Source organism: Pithys albifrons, chromosome 28, assembly GCF_047495875.1.
Source record: "Pithys albifrons albifrons isolate INPA30051 chromosome 28, PitAlb_v1, whole genome shotgun sequence".
Taxonomy (NCBI): domain Eukaryota; kingdom Metazoa; phylum Chordata; class Aves; order Passeriformes; family Thamnophilidae; genus Pithys; species Pithys albifrons.
The window spans coordinates 5340063-5361495 of record NC_092485.1 but is presented as its reverse complement, the minus strand read 5'-3'; the positions used below and the strand labels follow the sequence as shown (position 1 = coordinate 5361495).

The following is a 21433-nucleotide window of genomic DNA, read 5'->3' as shown; positions in this document are numbered from 1 at the left end:
GCCACAGATACACAGAGTTTGGCATGCTGTGGGGAGCAGAGGTGGGGACAGATGTGCGGGCAAAGATGCAGGCAAAAGTACAGGCAGATGTGCATGTAGATGTGGAGGCAGAAGCACAGGCAGGTGTGCAGATGTGCAGGTAGATGTGCATGCAGATGTTCACCTAGATATACAGATGTGCAGGTAGATGTGCAGGTGCAGAAGTACAGGTAGATATGCAGATATGCAGGTAGATGTGCAGGCAGATATGCAGATGTTCAGGTAGATGTGCAGACAGAGGGGCAGGCAGAAATACAGGCAGAAGTGCAGGGAAAGGGGCAGGCAGAAGTACAGGTAGATGTTCAGGCAGAAGTGCACATGTGCAGGCAGAGGTGCAGGCAGAAGGGCAGGTAGAGCTGCAGAGGTGCAGACAGATGTGTGGGCAGATAGGCAGGCAGATGTCAGGTAGATTTGCAGGCAGCTGTGCAGGCAGCTGTGCAGGCAGAGATGCAGCTGTGCAGGCAAAGGTGTGGGCAGAGGGGAAGATGTGCAGGCAGAGGTACAGGCAGAGGTGCTGGCAGGTTCCACGTGCCACCCCGTGCCTTCCATCTCCTGTATTTCCCCACTGGCACATTCAGGGCAGGAGGGTCCCGATGCAGGAGGGTCCCAGCTCCCCCAGCCCAAGAGTTCCCCCAGCCCTGTCTGCCACCCAAACCAGACCCCAATGCCCAACTCCCACTCGATCCAATATTTAAAACTTTTAATATAAAGGTTAAGTTCATTATTCTCGATCCTGAGAAACATTTCGTCCGTTTACGGAGCTGTCGCTGTAAACAAAGCACCACAGGCACCAAGCCCGCACCCAGGGGGTGGGCGAGGAGATGGGTGTCCCCAGGGCACGGGGACAGCGAGGGGGGCTGGCTGTGCCCTTCCCGTGCCATCGGGGGGTGGGTCAGCCACACGGAACCGGCACCCGCCACGCCGCTCTCCTTTGGGAGCGAATTCCCCAGGGTGGGAATAGCCCGGCTCCAGCAGGCTGGGGATGTACCCGGGGGGGATGCACACCCCTCCCCAGCCCCCAGCAAGCCCCTGTGCCACCACCCTGTGCCCTCCACGCCGGTGCCCGGCCGCACGCTACTCGGTATTAAAAAAATTAAAATACAGATATCCCAAAGGAAGAATAACCCCCGAAACGCCCCACGCTCCTCCCCGCCCCTCCCTCCCCGCGTTGCTCCCTTGACACAAGGTAAACTTAAAAAAGGAGGTGCCCGTGGCAGTGCCCCTCGGGGACACCCCCGGGGTGGGCAGCGCCGCGGTGGCCGTGCCAGGGTGTCCCCAGCCCTGGCAAGGGGTCATCAGAGAGTGCCGTGGCCGCGGGACCCCAGGGCGAACCAGCCCATCTTCTCCTGCGCCAGGTCCAGGTCGCGCAGGCGGATTCCCACCTCCCCCAGCAGGATGTTCTCCCAGAAGCTTTCCTCGCTCAGCACGCTCAGCCGCAGCTCCCGCTGCTCCAGGTCCCCCCGGGGGATCCCGTCGTAGACCAGCTGTGGGGCATAACGGGGCAGACCCTCAGCCACGGCCCCCCTGGGCCCCCCAGCCCCGTGCCCATCACACCTACCATCTCGTTGTAGGTGGGGTTGCAGGTTTTTCGGGCCACTTTGGTTTTCCTCTTGGTTGTTTTTTGGGGGTCGGGCAGCAGGTAGGTCTTGACGTAGGGGTCAGGGTCATTGCCATCCTGCAAGGGGGGCTGTGGGGAGAGTGGGGGGACCCTGTGAGTGCAGCAGGGGGGGTCCATCCCACCCCCACCCTGCTCCCACCGGGCACTGGGCACCTACCAGCCCCCGGATGTGCATCACCATGATGAAGAGCTTGTTGTTCTTGTAGGAGATGGAGAGTTTCACCTCCCCTCCAACCTTCCCCAGGGAACGAGCCCATGTGGCATCTGGAGAGAAGAGGAGGGCTGGGGTGGGATGGGAGCCCCCCATCGTCCCCCACCATTGCCCCCCACAATTACCCTGCTCCTTACCCGCTGGCTTTGAGGTTGTGTTGGTTCCAGCTGCCTTCTCATCCCGGGGCAGGGGGTGGAAGAAGGTGTAGATGAGGTCACACTGCAGGGCGAGGAGGTGACATTAGGGGTGACAGTGGTGTCCCCTCCATTCAGGGCACAGGACACACACCAACATTCACACAGTGCACTGTCCCACCTCGCTGGTGTCCCTGGCACTGCCCCCACCTCCCTGTAGCCCCTGCCCCAGGTCCCCACCTCTGCCACCTCGGGGGCCGCGTGGATCAGGTGCCAGATGTAGCCGTTCAGCTCCTCCTTCCGCCGCTCGGCCACCGCCTCTCCCCGCGACCGCCCGATGACAAACCTGCTGGGGAAGCTGCAGGGACGGGCCCTCAGCCAAGCCCAGGGGGGCTGTGGGGAGCCCTGGGGGTCTGGGGGCTCTGGGGGGGTACCTGGGCAGCAGCGAGGAGGGGAAGAGGAGGCGCAGCTTGTTGTGCAGCTCCTGGAACTCCTCGAAGGTGCGCTGCACGAAGGTCACATCGCCCGGGCTCTCCCGCTGCACCTTCACCACGTAGGTCTGCAGAGGGACAGGGCTGTGACACGGCACCCCGGGGTGCCCCGAGCCCACCCCATCCCCAGCTGTCCCCACTCACGTAGCCCTTGCTGGGGTTGAAGACCCTCTCGTGGCGGCAGAGGAAGACGTCGCGGATCCGGCCGGACGTCTTGATGGTGTGAGTGCGGGGGGCGAAGGAGAGGGTGGGCCGGGCATCAGAGCCCGTGAACTTCATCTGTGCCAGGTTGTGGATGAAGAAGTTCAGCTTGGTGGCCACACTGCCCAGGCTGGACTCGATCAACCTGCAACGAGGCCACGGCACACTCAGCATGGAGCCGGTGCCACCATCCAAGGGCTCCCTCCATCTGCTCCTGCCCCTCCATCTGCTCCTGCACCTTCACCCACCCATGTCCTCTACCTGGTGAAGTAGGTGGTGGCATCGGCATCAGAGTCCTGTGGCCTCAAGGCATCGTAGACATACTTGAGGTCCTCCAGGTCGGAGAGCTCGGGGATGCCACAGGACAGCATCTGGGAGGCAAGGCAGGGGTGAGGGCAGGCGGCAGGGGGGACCCCTGGGTGGGAAGCTGCGGCCCCCCCCCAGCTCTCACCAGCCCCAGCAGGTTGAGGAAGAGGTGGGTGTGCTTGCGGATGAGGTTGTAGGCCTGGCAGCAAAGGTCCACGAAGTCGTGGAAGCGGCTGGAGGGCTTGTCCCCACCGTTGATGACATAGGCCATGTCCGAGGTGAAGACAAAAGGCGCCCGGTCCCTGCGCCAGGGACAGCAGGGACAGAAAGTGAGCAGGCATGGGAGTCCCCACCACCAGGATGAGGAGAAGGGGACATTCCCCATCACTGGGATGAGGAGAGGGGAGGTCACCCACCACCAGGATGAGGAGAAGGGGTTCACCCACCAAATCCCCCCACAGGGATGAGCCCAGGCAAAGGGGAAGGAGGCACCCCAGGCATTCCTCACCTCTTGATGTTGCCAAACATCTGTGCGTGCCCCAGGAACCTCCCGAAATCGATGTGGAACATGTGGCCCGTGGTCTTGAGCATGATGTTGTCGTTGTGCCTGTCACAGATCCCCAACACGTAGGTGGCCACGCAGCAGCCGGCGCAGGAGTAGATGAAGTTTTCCACAGCCTGGGAGGAAGGAGAGAGGGAGGGAAGGAGGAAGCAGGTGTGAAGAAAGGCTGGATGCAATGGGAAGCAAGGTGTCTTGTCCATGCAGAGGGGACATGAGGAGCAGGGACACTGCCAGGCTCTTGCCCACCTTCTCATACTCATCCTCCTCGGGGTTGTGTTTCTGCAGCCAGTCTGCCAGCGGCCGGTCCTTGAAGGAGCCTGTCACGCCGTGCTCCACCTGGATTTTGCGCAGGGTCTCGGCGTTGGGGATCATCTCCACCATGCCTGGCAGCCGAGACACAGGTGAGACCCCTCCAGCCCAACCGGGGGGCACCAAGACCCCAGCCCCACTTTGCCACCAACCCAGCCACTCCCCAGCCATCACCACTGAGTGACAGCCTGCAAAGCCACGTTCCTGCATGGGCTGGTGGGATCAGACCAAAGATCTGATCACAGGAACCCACAGAGCCTTCTGTGCCCTCACCAGCCCCACATGTGGCCTGATGCCCCAGGGATGCCCAACACCAGCTCACCTCGCCCACGGCCAGTGGAGAAGCAGCGGAAGATGACCATGCGCATGTCCAGCCCCTCCTGCACCCAGATCTTGTTCATGATCCGGATCATCTGCAGTGTCAGCATGTCCTGCCGCAGGTCATCGCCACACTGAGAGCCAAGGGAGAGCCATCAGAGCCGGCAGAAGAGCCAACAGAGCCAGGGAGCAGCAGAGGTGAAGCTCAGGGGATTGAGGTGGCCATGCCAGGGTTTGGGCATTGCCAAAGGTGCCAGGTGCCAGGCTCACCTTGAAGATGACCCGGATGTTTTCCCCCAAGGGATCCACGTTCTGGAAGGAAAGCTTCAGCGGGACGGCGTTGGAGTTGAAGTAGGAGCAGTCCTGCCAGGGGAGGAAGGCACAGCCCTGTCAGGGTGAGCTGGGAGCAGGCAGAGCAGCCCCCTGATGCCCCCTGAGTCCCCCACTCACCCGTGGCACGATGCCCTTCACCAGCAGGCTGGGGCTGAGCGGCAGCCGGCACGAGCCGTGGGCCTTGAAGAACTGCTTCACGTCCTCCAGCCCCTCGCGGAGGATGCCCTGTGGGGCGGGCACGGTGGCGGGAGGTGGGTGTGGGATGGAGTGGGCATGGGACAGGTGGGAACGGGATGGGGGGCTGACACCCAGCCCGGCACCCTCGCAGCACCCTGGCACCCACCTGGCGTGCAGAGGGGGCGGCATCCCGGACCTGCTGGGCCAGCCTGGCCAGGGTGCTGACCAACAGGCACTGCCGGTCGAACTCCTCCCGCAGCCCCTTCCCGCAGCAGCACAGCAGCGCCGCCAGCAGGTACTGGTACCGGATGCTGAACTGGGAGTCCTTGAGGCCATCCTTCAGCAGCCTGCTCAGAGCAGGGACACGCAGGCTCAGGGGATGCCCAGGGCACCCACACCACTCCCAGGGCCCCCCAAACCCACCAGAAGAAGTAGTGGGTGATCTTGAGGTCGCAGATGGCTCGCTTCATGAGGAAGCGCACCAGGGGGCTGTCCAGGTAGCACTCGTACTTCAGGGCCTGCAGAGGGGACAAGGTTGGGACGTGGTGGGACCAGCAGGCACCCCATGAAATGTCCCAGTCCCACCACGCACCTGGACCAGCTGGGGCAGGTAGTCCAGCAGCTCGGTGTCAGAGATGGAGTCAATCCACTGCACGGCTGTCCTCCTCACCTCCTGGTCTGGGAACCTGCATCCAGGACAGGAGTCACAGGGATGACACCCTCAGCATCCCCCTGCCACTGCTACACATGGCAGGTGGCAGTGCCACAGGGTACATCCCCACAGCACCCATGGCCCACGTGTGGCTTACGTGGCATGAAGGAGCCCCAGGGCATCCTGGTGGCTCATGGAGGTCCACTGGCTGAGCAGGGCATAGATGTCGGGCAGGCAGGCCCAGTCCCAGCTGGGGGCACTGGCCAGCAGCATGGGCAGGGCGCCAGGCTCTGCATGGCAGTGGCACCGCTTCTCCCACAGCCGCTGCCGGTCTGCATCCGTCAGCCTGGGGGGGAGGGAGGGGATGGCACGGAGGGATGGGGCTGGCAGGCTGGGGAGGGGGCATCCCTGTGCCCCCAAAACACAGGGATGGCATGGGGCTGGCAGGATGGGGAGGTGGCATCCCTCTGGCCATGAGTGGATTGGATGGGGTTGGTAGACTGGGAATGTGTCATCCCTCTGCCCTGCCAAGCATGATACATGGGATGCTGATACACCCCTTTGAGCCCTCCCTGCACCCCCACCCATCGAAAAGAGGGACTGATGGAGAGCAGGACCCTGCTGCAGACCCCTGTCCCCCAAGGCACAGCCAGGACCCCCAGGCACCAGCTGTGCCTGGCTGTCCCTGTGCCCAGTGACCCCTGCCCACCCCACAGATTTCTGCTTGGCAGGTCCTGGCACAGCTGCCGACACCTGATCCCTGATTTAGAGCCAGGGCCAGAGGGCTCTGGCCAGCTCAGCAATGCCAGGCTGGACGAGGGGCCAGGCAGCTGTCCCTGCTGAGGGGACATGGACAGAGAGGGGCAGTCAGGGAGGGCAGAGCACAGAAGGAGCAATGACAGCCAGCTGCAGAAAACCCAGCTCCGGAAAACACCAGCTCCAGCCTCATTCCAGCCACAGGCAAGGTCAGACCCTCAGCTATCCCCTATGCATGCCAAGGTGGTGCTGGGGGTCTATCAGAGGCAGTTCTGGGGGTCTGCCAGCAGTGCCCCCCCATCAGGTGATGCCACCCCCCTGTTTATTTACCAGTAGAGTGACTTCTTCTGCATGGCCTCCCGCAGCTGCCGCTGGTCCTCCTCCCCCAGGCTGCCAAACTCGTACCGGGGGCTGAACTCGGCCACGGGGGGGCTGGTGAACTTCACCTCAAAGGCTGAGGTGGGGAAGTCGATCTGGGGCAGAGGCAAAGGGTGAGGGGATCCACAGGTGGGGCTCAGGGTGAAGGTGTCCCATTGGAACCCCCTGTGCCAGGACGTACCTGCAGGATGACACTGTCGGGCTGGTTGAAGTTGGGGGCACTGGACCTGGCCCTGGAGTTGTCCTGGGTCGCAGGCCACAAGCCCAGGAGCTTCCGCCCACAGGTCAGGACCCTGCAGGAGGAGGAGGGCTCAGAGCCTGGCACTGGGGGTGACTCTGTCAGGGCACGAGGGTGGCACTGCTGTAAGGGTGCTGTCCCCACGCTGGGGACTCCACAGCACTGCAGACTCCTCTGTGCCCCCAGGGATGCCAGCACAGCCCCTCACTGTGCCCGTGGTGGTGGGACACCCCACGTACTGCCTGAAGTTGAAGAGGGGGGTGGTCACCCAGCCCAGGGCCTCGGGCACCCGCCGCTGCTTGTTGGTGTCAGAGGAGCTGCCTGGAGGTGGGATGGGCACAGCGAAGAGTGTGACACTGAGCAGTGTCTCCCGTGGGAGGTGGTTCACCTGGACTGGGAAGCAGATCCTGCAAGAGAGCGATCAGAGGCTCAGCCATGCCAGGGATGGGCACTCCCAGCACCCCACAGCTCCAGCCCCCGCCTTGGGATGCCAAACATGCCCCAGGAGAGCCCAGCCCTGCCAATGTGTTTGCTGCTGGCACAGCAGTGCCCTGGGCCACCCCCATAGGATGGAAGTCCCATGCCATGGGCAGACACCCCACAAGGAGCAGTTGGGTTTAGGGACAGCCACCTGGTCCTCTCCCAGCTCGGCCCCGCTGCTCCCTGTCATCAGATGGTGACCGCAGGACAGAGGGGCCACCGTGCAGGGACCCCAGTGCTCACTGACCTTGTCCCACAGCCTGGGGGGGGTCGTGTGGGACCCCAGGGCTGAGATTCCTCTCCTCCTACATCCCGGGGGAAGGGGATTGCCCCGGGGACGACTCTGCTCGCCGTCCCGCCGGGCGCCTGTCCTTGATGGCACCGACACCTTCTAAAATTATCCCTGCCCATCCCCACCTCCCTGCACACTGTGAATGCCAGGCATGGCAAGGGCTCAGCACGGCCTCCCTGCCTGCTCCAGGCGCTATTTTTGGAGCAGATCCCCTTTCCCGGGTGCAACAGGCAGGTCTGGAAGGGCTGAGCTGCTACTGGGGCCGGTGCTATTCCAGGGAATGACACAAGAGCTTCCAACACCCAAAACCCGGGGAGAGGCACAGAGAGGAGCTGCTGTAGCACAGGAGGAGGAGGAGGAGGAGGAGGAGGAAGGCTGAGTGCCCAGGCATGGCACCAGGACCCCCATGCCCACCCCGTGGTTGGGGCACTGCCTTACTGCTGGTCCCAAATGATGAGGTGGAAGAGGTATTTGTAGACGTGGGCCTTCCTGGTGAGCAGGGGGCTGCACAGCTCCTTCCCACCGTGGCTGAGGGAGCAGGAGAGGTAGAAATCTTCATAGCTGCGAGGGGAGAGGGGCAGCTGTGAGCTGGGGGAGCTTTGCCTGGGTCAGAGTGCCAGTGCTGCCAGTACCCGGGGGCTCACCCCACCACGGGGCACAGCCCACCCCAGCGGGGCGGGAGGATGGAGGTGCTGAACCCAACGCCTTCCCCGGGCCTGGGAAGGGGGGCAGAGCCGGGAGCCCCCCGTCCCCATCACCATATGCCACCGCACATACCATCACACGGGGGCTGCCGGGGGGGCCCTGCCATGTGGCAGGTGCCGAGCGACAATCCGGGGCGGGCGGCGGGGCGCCGGAGGTCAGGGCATGCCGGCATTTCCCAGGCTACCGGCTTTGTTCGGAGCCAGCCACCAAGGGGAATACATTAAGGGCAGCACAAAGGCGAGGGGTCCCCGGCGGGGCGGCTGCTGCCGGCGCCGCTGCCTCGCCCACCCGGCCCCCCGCGCCGGGCACGGGCACCGAGGCGCCGAACAAAGGGCCCGTGGGGCGTGGGGCCGCTCCGTGGGGCCATCTGTCACCTCCCCGGGGTGCTGGGAGACTGGAGGGAATCCGTGGGGTTGGAATGGGACAGCACGGCAGAGCCATCCATATCATCCACAGCTCCTCCAGCCAGCGCCAGCATCCCCAGGCTCGTGGTGGGATTTTGGGGTGTCTACAACTCCATGATTGTATATTCATACCCTGGAATTCCAGTCTGGAAGGGTTGGGGTGGGTTAGCCCTTGCCCTGGGGATCTGTGGAGTTGGGATGGGAGAGCACGGCACAGCCATCCCATCCAGAGCCCAGGCAAGCATCCCTCACTGCCCATCAGCACCAGCATCCCCAGGCTCGTGCTGGGATTTTGGGGTATCCTGTGCATGGCCAGGAGTCAGACTCCTTGTGGGATCCCACTCAGGATACTCCACGACTCATGACCTTTCTCTGACACACCCTTAGAATCCCACAACGAGCCCTTCCACCTCAGGATATTCTGTGGTTCTCTGTTCCTGCCCTGGAATCCCAACCCAGGAGGCTCAGCCTGGCTTAACCCCTATTCCCTGTGAACTCCTGGGATGGGAACATGGCCCTGCTCAGGTGTGTGCCCGTGGGGAGCCGCCCTTACCTGGCGGCCCAGGTGATGGGGATGCGGTGGGTGGCATAGACGGTGAAGGAGAGGGGGCAGGTGAGGAGCTGAGCCTCCTGTGCCACGCCCAGCTCGCGGCTCCCGTGCACGGTGGGCTGGAAGTCGGCGTTGAAGGTGCTGCAGTAGAGCTCCACCATGTCCAGGATGGCGGCTGTCAGGCTCTCCACGATCCGCTCTGGGGGGAGCAGGGAGAGGGCTGAGCCCCCCACGGCTCCCACTGCCCCCCAGGACATCCCTCAGGGCTGTGCTTGGGATGCTGGAGGGACCCCAGGCAGGTTTTCCCCCAGGATAAAGTAATGACAGAGAGAATTGCAGGCTTTCCACTTTGAGCTCACACTAAGGAACAACCACCCCCAGAAACCCATTTTTTCTTTCAGCCAGGACGCTTTCAAACACATTTTTGGCCCTGATAATTGAAGGGGGAGGGGTTTGAAGATTAAAAGCACCACGAACTCGAGCCCAGAAGGGGAGAAGGAGAACAGAAATACCTCGATTTTCCCTCTTGGCCAGAACATTTGGATCCTGTTGAGGAAAAAAAGAGAAACCACAAGAGCCCCCTGAGTGCCAGCCCCACACTGCCGGGGAGCAGCTCGCCAAGGCTGCCTTTACGTAACACCTGTGGCTGCCAGAGCCAGGCAGCTGCCTCTTCCCAGCTATTCAGGAATTTTCCACGTGGTGCAGCAGGAGGAAGGAGGGAAAGCAGCCAGATGTGACAACGTGCTTCCCCTCTGCAGCTCCTGGCTGGGCCACCCCCCGGTCCTGCACCCTGTGGGTGCCCATCACTCACCTTCTGGATTTTGGGCTGCATGCGGGAGGGGCAGGGGGGCATCTGGTTGAGGGCTGCTGTGATCTCCTGGGATTCCACAGCTGCCAGGGCGTTGCAGATGGCCATGACTGACTGGATCACCCGTTCTGCCTTCAGTGGGAAATCTCCCTGGGGGGCAGAGAGGGGCTGAGGTGGGACCTCCTGACATCTGGGGGGCCAGGGGTTTCTTCCTGCAGCCTGTACTGGAAGGTGCACCTGTGCCTCAGTTTCCCCTCCTTTCCTCTGTCAAGGGAGGTTTAGGATGGACTTTTGGAAAAGGTTCTTCCCTAGAGGGTGGTGGGCACTGACCAGGCTCCCCAGGGCAGTGGGCACAGCCCCAAGGCTGCCAGAGCTCCAGCAGTGTTTGGACAACAGGACAGGGACAAGGTGGGATTTTGGGGTGTCCTGTGCAGGGTCAGGAGTTGGACTGAATGATCCTTGTGGGTCCCTTCCAGCTCGGGATATTCCCTGATTCTATGATGATTCTGTGATTCACAGCCATTCCCTTTCTCTGACACACCCCTAGAGCTCCATAACAAAAAGGGGAATGAATCCACAGCAAACGAGGTAAGGCGGCCCCAGACCCCCCTCCATCCCTGCTGCTCACCTCAGCTGCCAGGAAAGCATCCACCTCGTTGTGGAAGGTGTCAAAGAGGAGACTCAGGGCCTGCCTGGGGGACAGGGAGCAGAGCTCAGCCCCGGCCAGGTGGGCACCTGGGGTGGGGGTCAGGTCCTGCCGTGTCCCCTCTACCTGCTGATGGTCTGTTTGATGGGCCTCTCCTGCAGGTGGATGTAGTGGTTGAGGGTGGAGGGGCTCTGGTCATCGCTCGCCTGGAGATGGAAAGATGCTGAGCACGGATATCCCACCACAGGGGGATGGCACCGGCACCCCTGGTGCCCCCCACCCCTGTCACCCACCGTGCGGGCCAGGTCACTGCGCACCCCCTTCCTCCTCAGCAGCTGCAGCCGGATGTCCATGTCAAACTTCCTGCAGTGCTGGATGTGCTCGTGGCTGCCCAGGGCGTGTTTGCTGCGGGGACAGCACCGCACGTTGATCCCGTGCCATGCCCCAAAATCCCACCCTGGGGTGCCCCATCCCACCATCCCACAGCCAGGCAGCCTGGGCTGGGGCTCAGGCAGCTGCCTCGCCTGCAAACTGACCTCTGTGGCACCAGGAAACCCAAAGAATGAGCCATTGTTTTCCCTCCTTCCCCTGCGCCCTCCACAGAGCCGTGCCCGGCCCAGCCGGCGCGACAGGGCCGGGAGTGGAGGAGCCCGTCGTGCCAGGACCAGCCCAGCCATGTGTGGGAAGCAGACCAAGGATCTGAGGAGCTGGAGGATGCTCTGGCTGGCAGCAGGACTGGGGAGAGCCTTGGAGCAGGGAGTGACAGCCTGATCCCTCTGAACCCACAGGCATGGGAAGCCCCCCTGGAGCGGGACCCTCTCGGCCATCCAGCCCCAATTCCTTTGCTGGCTCCAGGGAGAATGAGCCAAGTCAGCCCTGGCTAAATCAAATGGGAAGCCAGTGACAGCAGCTCAGCCTGGTCTGCAGAGCTCAAGGGCCTGACCGGCTCCACGGGGGGGGTTTGGCACTTCCAGCATCTCCTCTGCCACGGGAAGATGTGGGAAGAAAAGATTGGCAACAAAGGGGCTTTATGTCCCAGGGCTTTCCCAGAGGTCCTTTGAGGGCCTTGGGAGATACATGGAAATGTTCACTGGGGGCTGTCCTGTTCCATGCCCAGGATGCTGCTCCCTGCCAAAAAAGCAGGAGGTTCATCCCTTTGGGAATGCCATCCTGGATGGCTGGATCCATCCTACAGCTGGGTGGTCCCTGGCAGCCCAGTGTCTCCCACAGCAGGTTTGGAGATGCTGCTGTACCCACACACCTGTACAGATGTGTGCACATCTGCACTGGGCTGTTTGGCAGCCCAAGGGCTCAGCATCAATGGGAACAGCCCCTTTAGGTGGCCCTGGAGCCCCTCGGGGGCTCCTGTGGGTGGCAGGAGCAGAGCTGGGCTCTCCCGGTCCCAGCAATTCCCAGCTGTCCCTTTAGGGCCCAAACCAGCAGTTCCTGGAGGCCATGGCAGAGCTCCCACCGAATTCCAGTGGCAGGGCCAGGCCTGGGGCAGCTCTCCAGCAGCAGGACCCGGCTCCAGCATGGAGGGAAGGACGGCGTGTGCTGTGGCTGCTGCATGTCCCTCTGCAGGGAGCTCTCCTGAGCCTCTGCATCCCCAAACCCACATGGAAACACAGAATTCCTCCAGGAAGAGCAGTGAGGAAGGGAGGGCAGGAGGGATGGGATCCCCATCACCCACACCTGTCTCTGCCCACTGTAGCCCTGATGCTCCTGTGCCACTCACATCCCTTTCCCACATTCTCCTGGAATTTAAACAGCAGCTTGGGAGAAGCTGGGCTGTGCTCAGTGACACGGCTTGTTATTAATACTCCTCCAAAGAGCTATTTTGGCAGCTCCCTGCTTTCCAGCCCATTTTCCAGGCACGTGGGGGTCAGCGTGACAGACACCCTGCCACCAGGAAAGATGCTCCCAACATGCTGCCTTTGGCAGGAGCATTGACACAGCTCCAGAGGCAGGAAACAGAGTGGAGAGGCTCCCGCTGTGCACGCCGGGATCAGCCCTGCACATCCATCAACACCCTGCCAAGGCCATGCTTGGGTCCTGCAGTGCCTGGGCTGGGTTTTCCCCCCTCCCTGGACACTCACTTCTGCAGGAATTCCTCCAAGCCACAGATCTTGAGCACAAAGTCCTCGACGTCGACGGCGTGCAGCTCGTCGTGGGTGTAGCACAACGCCTGGTAGATGAGCAGGTCCACAGTGGAGGAGCCTGTGGGGAGGAGGAGCAGCACTGTGAGCCCCTGGGGTGGTGGGAATGGTGGGATCCCCCCCAGCCATCACCTGGGAGGTCTCCAAGGGGGTTCCACAGGTGGCTGCAGGGCGTGGGACACTCACAGTCGCAGGTGAAGGTGAGTGGCTCCCGCAGGCTGTCACACACCACTGTCACCTTCAGGCTCACCCCATGGCCCAGCTGCTCCGGGCTGAGGTTCACAGCATTCCACACCAGCCCCGTGAGGGAATAGTCCTTGGTGCTGTAGCTGGAACGCAGCCTGTGGAGGCAGGGACAGGTCAGAGATGCTGCCTGGGTGTGGGGTCTGCCCCACCCTCCACAAAACGCCTGTTTGGGGGCAGTTTGCAGCGGGATGCTCCTGCCCTGGCCGGGTACTCACACATCCAGCATGTGGCAGAAAGCAGCAACCTCCTCGTCCCGCTCCTCCGAGACCTCAAAGAGCTCGTAGCCATTGGTGAAGGAGTGAGGCCGGGGGGCAACCTGTGGGGCACAGCACGAGCCCATCAGCTGGTACCACAGCCCTGGGGCTCCAGCCCAGCTCCCACCAGAATGGGGCTCATCAGGTGCCCCCTCAGAGCCCTGAGCACCCACAGCTTGTGCCCCCCTGGTGTCACTGTGGTGGGGGCAAAGGGGCTGTGCAGCAGCACAGGGGGAATGTGGATCAACACAAGGGGGGGGTTGTGGCAGGTGGGCACCAGCCCCAGGATGCAGCACTGGCATCTTTCCCACAGCTGGGAGAAGGGACATCTCACCACCTGTCCAAAAACTGGCCATTTCCAGTCATTTCCAAAAGCCCCATAAGGGATATTCCTCAAGGAGGCAAGGGATGGGCAGAGACAGCTTGAGGATGAGCAGGGACTGTCCCCAGGCCAGGGAGGTGCTGCAGGGGCCCCCTGCCCATGCCCTGCCTGCTGCTTTCCCACCACAGTGCCAGGGCAGGTGGCACTGCCGTGCCAGGCTCCCCCCGGCGTGGGGGTCCCGGGGGCTCCATCGCTCTCGGGCAGAACAAAGGCCCCACTGTCAGAGCAATTAACCCAGGCAGCAGCTCCCGGGAGGCACAGGGAGGTGGGGGATGCTGCAGCCACTAAAGGCAATTTTAATGCTCTTTTATAATTAGGTTCTGGCACTTAGAAAGCCGAGAGTGACTTAGGGAGCCCCTGCTGTGTCCCTGGCTCTGCGGGGAGGGGGCAGCCCTGGAAGATGACTTTCCCTGTCATTTATCTCCTCCTCTTGCTGGAGGTGGGATGAGCTGCACCACAGTCAGGGCTCTGCCCCTGCCATGGGCATCCCAGCAGGGGCAAGGGATGTGGCAGCCCCGAGGGCAGTGCCAGCAGCCCCCGGTGCCTCTGGGAGCAGAGGGAGGTTATCCCACTGACTGCTCAGCACAGGAAAGAAGGGAGTTGTGGATGGAAAGGATGTTGTGAGCCAACAGGAAAGGGATTTCCCAGCTCTCAGGAGGAGACTCTCCTTTCTTTCCAGAGAATCTGGTGACATTTTATGAGCTGGCAGGACATGGACCCACTGCAAACCACCTACAGCCTCCAGAGACCTTGGCACCAGCATCCCTGGAGCAGCAGTTCCAACCATGGGACTGGGTACTGCTCGTGCCTTCCAGTGGGCACTGGGCTTTGGCTGCAGGGTCTGGGGTTCAGCAGTGTGTGGGCACAAGGGTGAGGAGAGGAGGCAGCACATGGAACATCCTGGTGTCCAGGTGGGATCTGTCCTGCATGGTTCCCAGACCCAGCTCTCCCACCCCAGAGAGTTTTGGCCATGGCTGCACAATCCCACCCCCCTGGAAAAGTCTGATTGATCCCGAGGCAGTGTCTCTGTGCAGGGATGCCCCTGCCCACGACACAAACAAGATTCCAAGGAGCCCCAGTGCTGGGATAGGTAGAACCCACCCGGAGCAAAGGACAGAACACACAGTTCACATCCCAGCAATGGTTTTCCAGCTCTCAGCTCCATCCCAGACCCACTCCCAAGGCAGGGGGAGGGAAGCCTCTCACCGGATCGATGGAGATCCTGCGGTTCTTGTTGGGTGCCAGGTTCTTCCTGTGCCCGTGGCGGGAGCCGTATGTCCGCGGGGGCACCTGCGGGGGCATGGTCTTGCTCCGTGCCACTGGCTTGCCACTTGATTCCTTCTCCAGGATGCTCCTCCCCTCTTTCCAGCCCCGGGAAGCTTCCCGAAGCACCCCTGACTCGTAGGTGGACTTGAGGTTGAGGCAGGTGATGGCGTCGATGCCGTAGGGATCCTCCTCGGAGATGCGGCGCCCGAGCAGCTTATCCTGAGCCTGCTCCTGGGCCACCGAGAACATGTTGATGTCCCTGGGCTGGGGGCCTTTGGGGGCTGGGGGGGACCCCTTCCCCAGGCGCTGGCTGCCCTCGGGGGAGCTCCAGAGGGGGTGCCGGGGGGGCACTGGGGGCGGCGAGAGCTTTTTGGGGGAGCCGCCCCCTCCATGGTGGGACTCAGTGCCATTGAGGGGCTCGCCCAGGAAATCCTGCCCGGAGCCCTCGAAGATGTACAGGTAGTCCCCGCTCAGGGGGCCCTTCAGCCAGGGCTGGGGGTCCCGGGGGCCGGGGGGCTGCTGGGGCACCGGGGGGCCCTCGGGGGGCGCGGGGCCGTTGTGGCTGAGCGTGGGGTCGGAGCCGGAGAGTCCCCGCGCCGCTTTGATGCCACCGCAGCCCGTCCTGTCCGCGGGGTCCTCCCAGGAGATGAGGGGCCGCTCCCCGCGCTGCTTGGCCCGGCTCTCCTCCTTGTCCTGCCGCAGGCGGGACAGGGCATCGTATTCCATCTGCAGCGCCTCGGCCAGCGCCAGCTCCTTGCGGCTGATGCCCAGGGACTGCCAGTGCTCCCCATTGCCGCGCGTGGCGGACATCGCTCCGGGCACCGCGGGGCTTCCTGCCGGGCTCGGGGGTCAGGAGAAAGCCATGATGCTCCAGCGGCCACCTGGGGACAGCGAGAGGCAGCGCTGAGGGCTGCGCAGGACATGCCACTGAGGGCTGGCTAAGGAAGGGAGCCTGGGAGTAGGACTTTGGACAAGGGCGTGGAGTGGTGGCATGACGAGGAATGGCCTTGAGGTGAAGGAGGGAAGGTTTAGATTGGATATTAGGAAGAAATTCTTCCCTAAGAGGGTGGTGGAGCCCTGGCACAGGTTGCCCAGAGAAGCTGTGGCTGCCCCAGCCCTGGAAGTGTCCAAGGCCAGGTTGGAGGGGGCTCAAGTAGAACGTGTCCCTGCCCATGGCAAGGGGTGGGACTGGATGATTTTAAGGTCTCTTTCCACCCACACCAGTCTGTGATTCTCTGACTCTCTGATAAGGAAGGTCGGGCTGGCAGCTGGTGGTTCAGCCCTTCCTCTTTGCCACAGAATAAAGGAAATGTGTAGGGGCTCAGCACAGTCATGGGTTAAAAATAAAGATTTTGCTGCTTCCTCAGAATTTGATGGCCACCAGTGAGGCAGGGGAGGCAGAGCAGGCAGGGGAGGCAGGGGAGGCAGGGGAGGCAGGGGAGGCAGGGCAGGCAGGGGAGGCAGAGCAGGCAGGGCAGGCAGGGGAGGCAGGGCAGGCAGGGGAGGCAGAGCAGGCAGAGCAGGCAGGGCAGGCAGGGCAGGCAGGACTCTGAACCCCCAGTGATGAAGAAGCCCATCTGGCCCCACATGTGCCCCCCACATCCCACCCCAAGCCTGGGCTGTGCCAGTGACCACCCTCCTCCAGCTTAGGGGAAGCAGCACTGGTGTCACCAGGCTGGTCCCCTGTGCTGTCACTGTCCTCTCCCAGCCCCTCCCAGACACGTCACCCCCTCCCCACCCTCCAAGAGGCCCCCCTGACCCCGGGGTGTGCAGGACCAGATGGCTGCTAATGAGCCTGGTCCAGGCTCCACATCTCCAGGCTGATCCATCCCCTCACCAGCACAACCCCCCTCACACCATCCAGCACCAACTCAACCAGCGTTTTTATGCTTTCTAACTGGAAAAAAATGGCTCCAGGGGGGATGACAGACTGAAAATGTTCCCTTCCCTGGCTTTTCAGACCCTGCTGGCATCTGGGGGCTTTTCCTGGAAAAACAGAAATCCCAAAAGCTGGCAGTCCTGGGCTTCTGGAAGCTGAACAAAGAAAATGTGCTTTTAACCCAAAAGCAATAAACTCAGAGTGATTTTTGTGGCTGTCAAAGCCACAACTCCATTCTCATCTCCAAGAGAAACATCTGCATCTTGCTGACGTTTTGAGGAGAGAAACGTTCCCGCAGGGTCGAGCCCAGGCTCCTGCATGTGCTGTGGGATGGGCTGGAATTACACGTGGGGATGGGGAAGAGGGGGGGAATGGGGAGGGAGGTTCCACCCCACCTGGTCCCAGCAATCCCACAGTGCCAAAAGCCATGTAGGAGGGCTCTGCCTACAAACCAGGGAGTGTCACCTGGGCAGGGGACACCATGAGTGTCCCCAGGCAGGTGACTCAGCCCCTTCTCTCATGGACTGGTGCAGCAGATGGACCAGTGAGATGGAATCCACATGGAAGAGCCCCAAACTCTCCTGGTCGCACCTCCAGGTGCTCAACCAGCACCTCCTGCTCCTGGGGCTTACTGAGAACCTTAATGATCCATCATGAGGCTGGGGGGGCCCTGGAGCCATCCTGTGCCCACCCCTGCCCCCGGCAGCTGAGCAGCACCTGCTTGGGATGGGGAAACTGAGCAGGGATCCTGCAGGATCCCACGGAATCCCATGGCAGAACCAGCTGAGTTGGGGAACGGGATGCCAGGGCAGAGCTGGGGGGGCTCCATGTGACCCCCATCCATCCCTCCCTCCCTTCCCCCTCACAGGCAGCTGCATTGGGAGCATCTGGGAAGACATCAAACATCCGAGGGCGAGGAAGAAAAGCCCTGGGGGGGCACATTCCGGGTGTGGGAGCGGGATGGAGGTTATGCCTATCAGGGAGACAATTCACTCCCATTTATAACCCAGCGGAGGGAGGAGTGGCCGTGAGAGGGATAAAGCACCAGCCTTCACCTCTGGGGCTGCTGCTCCATCCATCCTGCTGCTCCCATCCAGCAGGGTGAGCCACGGCATTCCCAGCCACTGGAATGGCCCTGTCCAGCCAGGAGGATGGCAAAGGCTTCCCTGCCCTGGGGACACGGAGCTGCTCCTGGCTGGCCCCAGCCTGGTGCCATTGCTCCCACTGCCAGGGCACATCGTGGGGTCACAAAGCTCCCTGGATCCTGGGACATCCTCTGGCAGCAAGGATGCTCCAGGTCCTTGTCCCACAAAGCTTCTGGCATGGATGGAAAGATTGCCAGGGCTCCCAGCAGCTCCAGCAGCCCCAGAGCAGGCACCCTCCAGAAGAAACTCTCTGGAATAAATTCTTCTCTTCCCCTCCAAAACAGGAGGGAAATGGGGCACTTTGGGATCATCACGACCATGGAAAGACTTTTAGGGAGGTCCTCCAGGTGGTGTTTTGATATAAGGGAAACGCAGAATTTTCATCCCAGTTTGAAGTGGGAGGAACTGAAAGGGAACTTGGTCTGAAAGACAATTGAAAACCGAAACGAAACCCGGAGTGTTTCATTCCTGGAGCCACAAAACCACCTGTGAACCCAACACTCAGCAACACCAATGCTCCAGAAGCAAAAACTACAGGATTCCCCCCAAATCTGATTCCAGAAGACATTTCCAGGCACCTTTACTTGTGTTGTCCAGTTTGCAGACAAAAAGCTGACCTCCAAAACCCGAGGGATGGTGCCCATGGGTTTCCAGAGGAGGATTTGGAGTTGGATCCCCCCACCAGGAGATGTCACCAGCATTTTTCAGGAGGGCAGCAGGAAGGGCCCAGAGCTCAGCCCTGTCTCCCACGATCCAGCCCCGCTTCCAACCTGTTGCCTGTCAGAAGGAGGAGATTTTTCCTCTTCCAGCCAGTATGTCTCCTATTAATAGCAAAGTCCAGCCCTGTCCAAGCTCTGTGCTCTCCAGAGCAGGCAGGATGTGAAGCTGGACGAGGCCAAAGGCTCTTCCATCATTTTCTACGTATTTCCACCCTTGAGAGGAAATCCTGCCCTGGAAAGGTGGGTCGGGTTTGGGATGGGAAAACCCCAACTCGGGGCAGCCAAAGGAGGGAACTCCTGGAGGCACCACCTGGAGCTGAGTCTGTGATGGGGACAATGGAGGGGACAGGGGGGTGTCCCACCAGGGTGGGGTTGCTGGGGGGATGTCAGAGCCCTGTTTGCAGTGAGGTGTGACAGTCACACTCTCAGATCCACAGGAGATGCTGAACCTCACCCAGCACGTGCAGAGTGTGAGGAGGACAGAGGTGAGACCTTCCCCAAAGCCACCAGAGGACAGAGGTGGGACCTTCCCCAAAGTCACCCCCACCCCAATGGTGGGGCCAAGACCCCCCAACACCTGGAGCCTCCCCAGTCCCAGAGCACACCCACGGTCAGACTTTCCAAATTACTCAGCCCGTGCCACTCCAGTGCCCAGCACCCTCCCCAGGGCCAGGGTTCTGGGGTGCTGGGCCCACCCAGGGGATGCTGCAGGTCACGTCAGATTCTCCCCAGTGCCAGCACTCGTCTCCTATGCAAATCTTCTTCCTCCCTGGCACCCACTGTGGGGGCACCTGGCTGCACCGGCAGCGTTCTGGTGGCACTGCCCACACGGGTTCAGCAGGGAAAGGAGGGGCTGGAGCCCCACAGATGCCCCGGAAAGCTGAGCAATGGGAAGCACAGCACAGCCTCGGCACTCCCTGCCACCCCAGCACCCACGGGAAGCATCCTGCCTGCAGGGCAGAGCTGGGATGCGCTGGGAAGTGGCAGCATCGCCCTCTCTGCCCTGTGTCCCACATCCCTGTGCTCCAGGGCAGCCCCGGGGGATGGATCTGCTGCCGTGGCGACAGCTGTATCCGTGCCACATGCTCCTAAGTGTTCCCTGTTGCCATGGGGCTCTCCCTGACCCAGATCCCCAGCAGGAGGACATGAATCCTCCCGGAGTGCACGAAGAACGTGCAGCATCCAGGGTGCACCCCCAGCCCACGGCACCCTGTTGGGGTGCAGGGGCCTCACGATGCTCACCAGACCCAGCCCAGTCTGTAGTGGGAACCACCTCCCTGTGCTGCTCATCCTGCAGGATTCACACGTAGTGGGAGAGAGGCACAGCCCAAGGACACGCCACAGGCACAGGCTGGATACACACATGGAAACCCCTCACTCCGGATGGGGATGGGGACTGGGATGGGGATGGGATGGAATGGGGATGCTGTTGCTGCTGCCACAGCCATGGTGGTCCCTCCCCGTGGGACCCCCAGCCTTTCCAGCCCCTCGGCCTCGCCCAGCCCTCCCCAGCCCCAAGGGTGTCCATACGCTCCACCCGTGCACATCCCGGTGCATCCCGGCAGCGCTGGCACAGGAGCAGCACCTGCTCACGCTGCAGCCCCGCTGGAGCAGCGGCTGCGGGGCTGGAAGGGCAGCTCGCAGGGCTGGATCCTCTGCCCGACCTCGCTGTGGAATTTCGGAGGCGCAGAGGAGGGGCGGGTGCCTCGCCGGGGCGGTTTTCCCGGGAGAGCCGGGCAGGTTCCCTCGCCCCGCAGCTCCCTCTCAGCCCGGCCCTGCCGCTTGGGCATGGAAACATTGATTTTCCTGGTCACGCTGGTGCTCGCTCAGCCCGGCCCAGATCCCGAGAACAATCCCAGCCCTGCTCGGCCTTGCACACAGGGACAGCTGTGGCAGTCGATAGATCTCCCTGGCTCGGGGGGAACAGCTCCTACATCTGCGGAGTTTGCTCTTCAGGAGCGTTCCTGCAAGTTCTGCATCCAGAGGACTGTTCGCAGGAGCAGAGGGAACACCCCGACATCCCCCCAGCATCCTCACAAGTGCCTCCTGTCCCCATCACCGAGGTTTGGTGGGATGAGCAGACCCTGCTTGGCCACACACGAGGGCTGGTTTGTCCCTGTCCCTGTCCCTGTCCCTGTCCCTGTCTCTGTCCCTGTCCCTGTCCCTGTCCCTGTCCCTGTCCCTGTCCCTGTCCCTGTCCCTGTCCCTGTCCCCGTCCCCATCCACTGATCCAGCGGGTGGCATCCCTGCCCATGGCAGGGAGGTTGAAACGAAATCATCTTTAAGGTCTCTTACAATCCAAACCACTCTACGATTCTCTGACCTCCATCCCTTCCCCATCCGCGTCTCTATCCCTTTTCCATGTTTGTTCCCGTTCCTGTGCCGGGGGGCGGCTCTGCCGGGCCAGGAGCGGACAGGACCCCCACTCTCCCTCCCCGCTTTGCCGATGACCAACTTCGCAATTTCTCGGGGACCATTTCATTGTTCTGCTCGCGCAAACACCCCAACTTTCCGCTCCCCGCCGCAGCAGCGAGCGGGAGCCGCATCTCCTCCGGGAGGGGAAATTATTATATACACAAACACATCTATGAAAAATCGCATTTTTTTTCCCTAAGGAGACGATCTGAGCCTCTCCCGGTCGGAGCCCCCCCGGTCTCCCCGCTCCCCCCGGTCCCCAATGCGGCCCTACCTGCTCCGAGCGGCTGCGGCGGCGGCGGCGGGGCCGGGGGATGCGGGAGGAGCCGGGGGGATGCGGGAGGAGCCGGAGTGATGCGGGAG

At 62.1% G+C, this 21433-nt stretch overlaps 2 protein-coding genes across 2 annotated transcripts in view; both read right to left on the bottom strand.

Moving 5' to 3' along the window:
- The window catches only part of PPP1R15B (protein phosphatase 1 regulatory subunit 15B), a 10091-nt gene extending 9171 nt beyond the window's left edge, over positions 1-920 (bottom strand). The window contains exons 1-2 of the mRNA XM_071578428.1: positions 842-920; positions 164-395 (exon numbers count right to left, since the gene is read on the bottom strand). Of these exons, the coding sequence (XP_071434529.1) occupies positions 164-395; positions 842-920 (311 nt within the window). The remainder of the gene's footprint in view (positions 1-163; positions 396-841) is intronic.
- On the bottom strand, positions 725-21433 carry PIK3C2B (phosphatidylinositol-4-phosphate 3-kinase catalytic subunit type 2 beta). The gene is made up of 33 exons (XM_071578803.1): positions 21345-21433; positions 14853-15793; positions 13226-13326; positions 12951-13105; positions 12705-12825; positions 10902-11013; positions 10735-10814; positions 10591-10654; positions 9966-10112; positions 9667-9700; positions 9158-9353; positions 7934-8056; positions 6963-7130; positions 6667-6778; positions 6438-6580; positions 5509-5697; positions 5292-5385; positions 5123-5217; positions 4866-5046; positions 4640-4747; positions 4460-4552; positions 4194-4323; positions 3809-3945; positions 3509-3678; positions 3146-3302; positions 2956-3065; positions 2638-2839; positions 2437-2561; positions 2243-2360; positions 2006-2087; positions 1815-1921; positions 1598-1726; positions 725-1523 (listed from the first exon to the last, which is right to left on the bottom strand). The coding sequence occupies exons 2-33, from the start codon at positions 15720-15722 to the stop codon at positions 1335-1337; spliced, it is 4842 nt and encodes a 1613-aa protein (XP_071434904.1). The 5' UTR covers positions 15723-15793; positions 21345-21433; the 3' UTR covers positions 725-1334.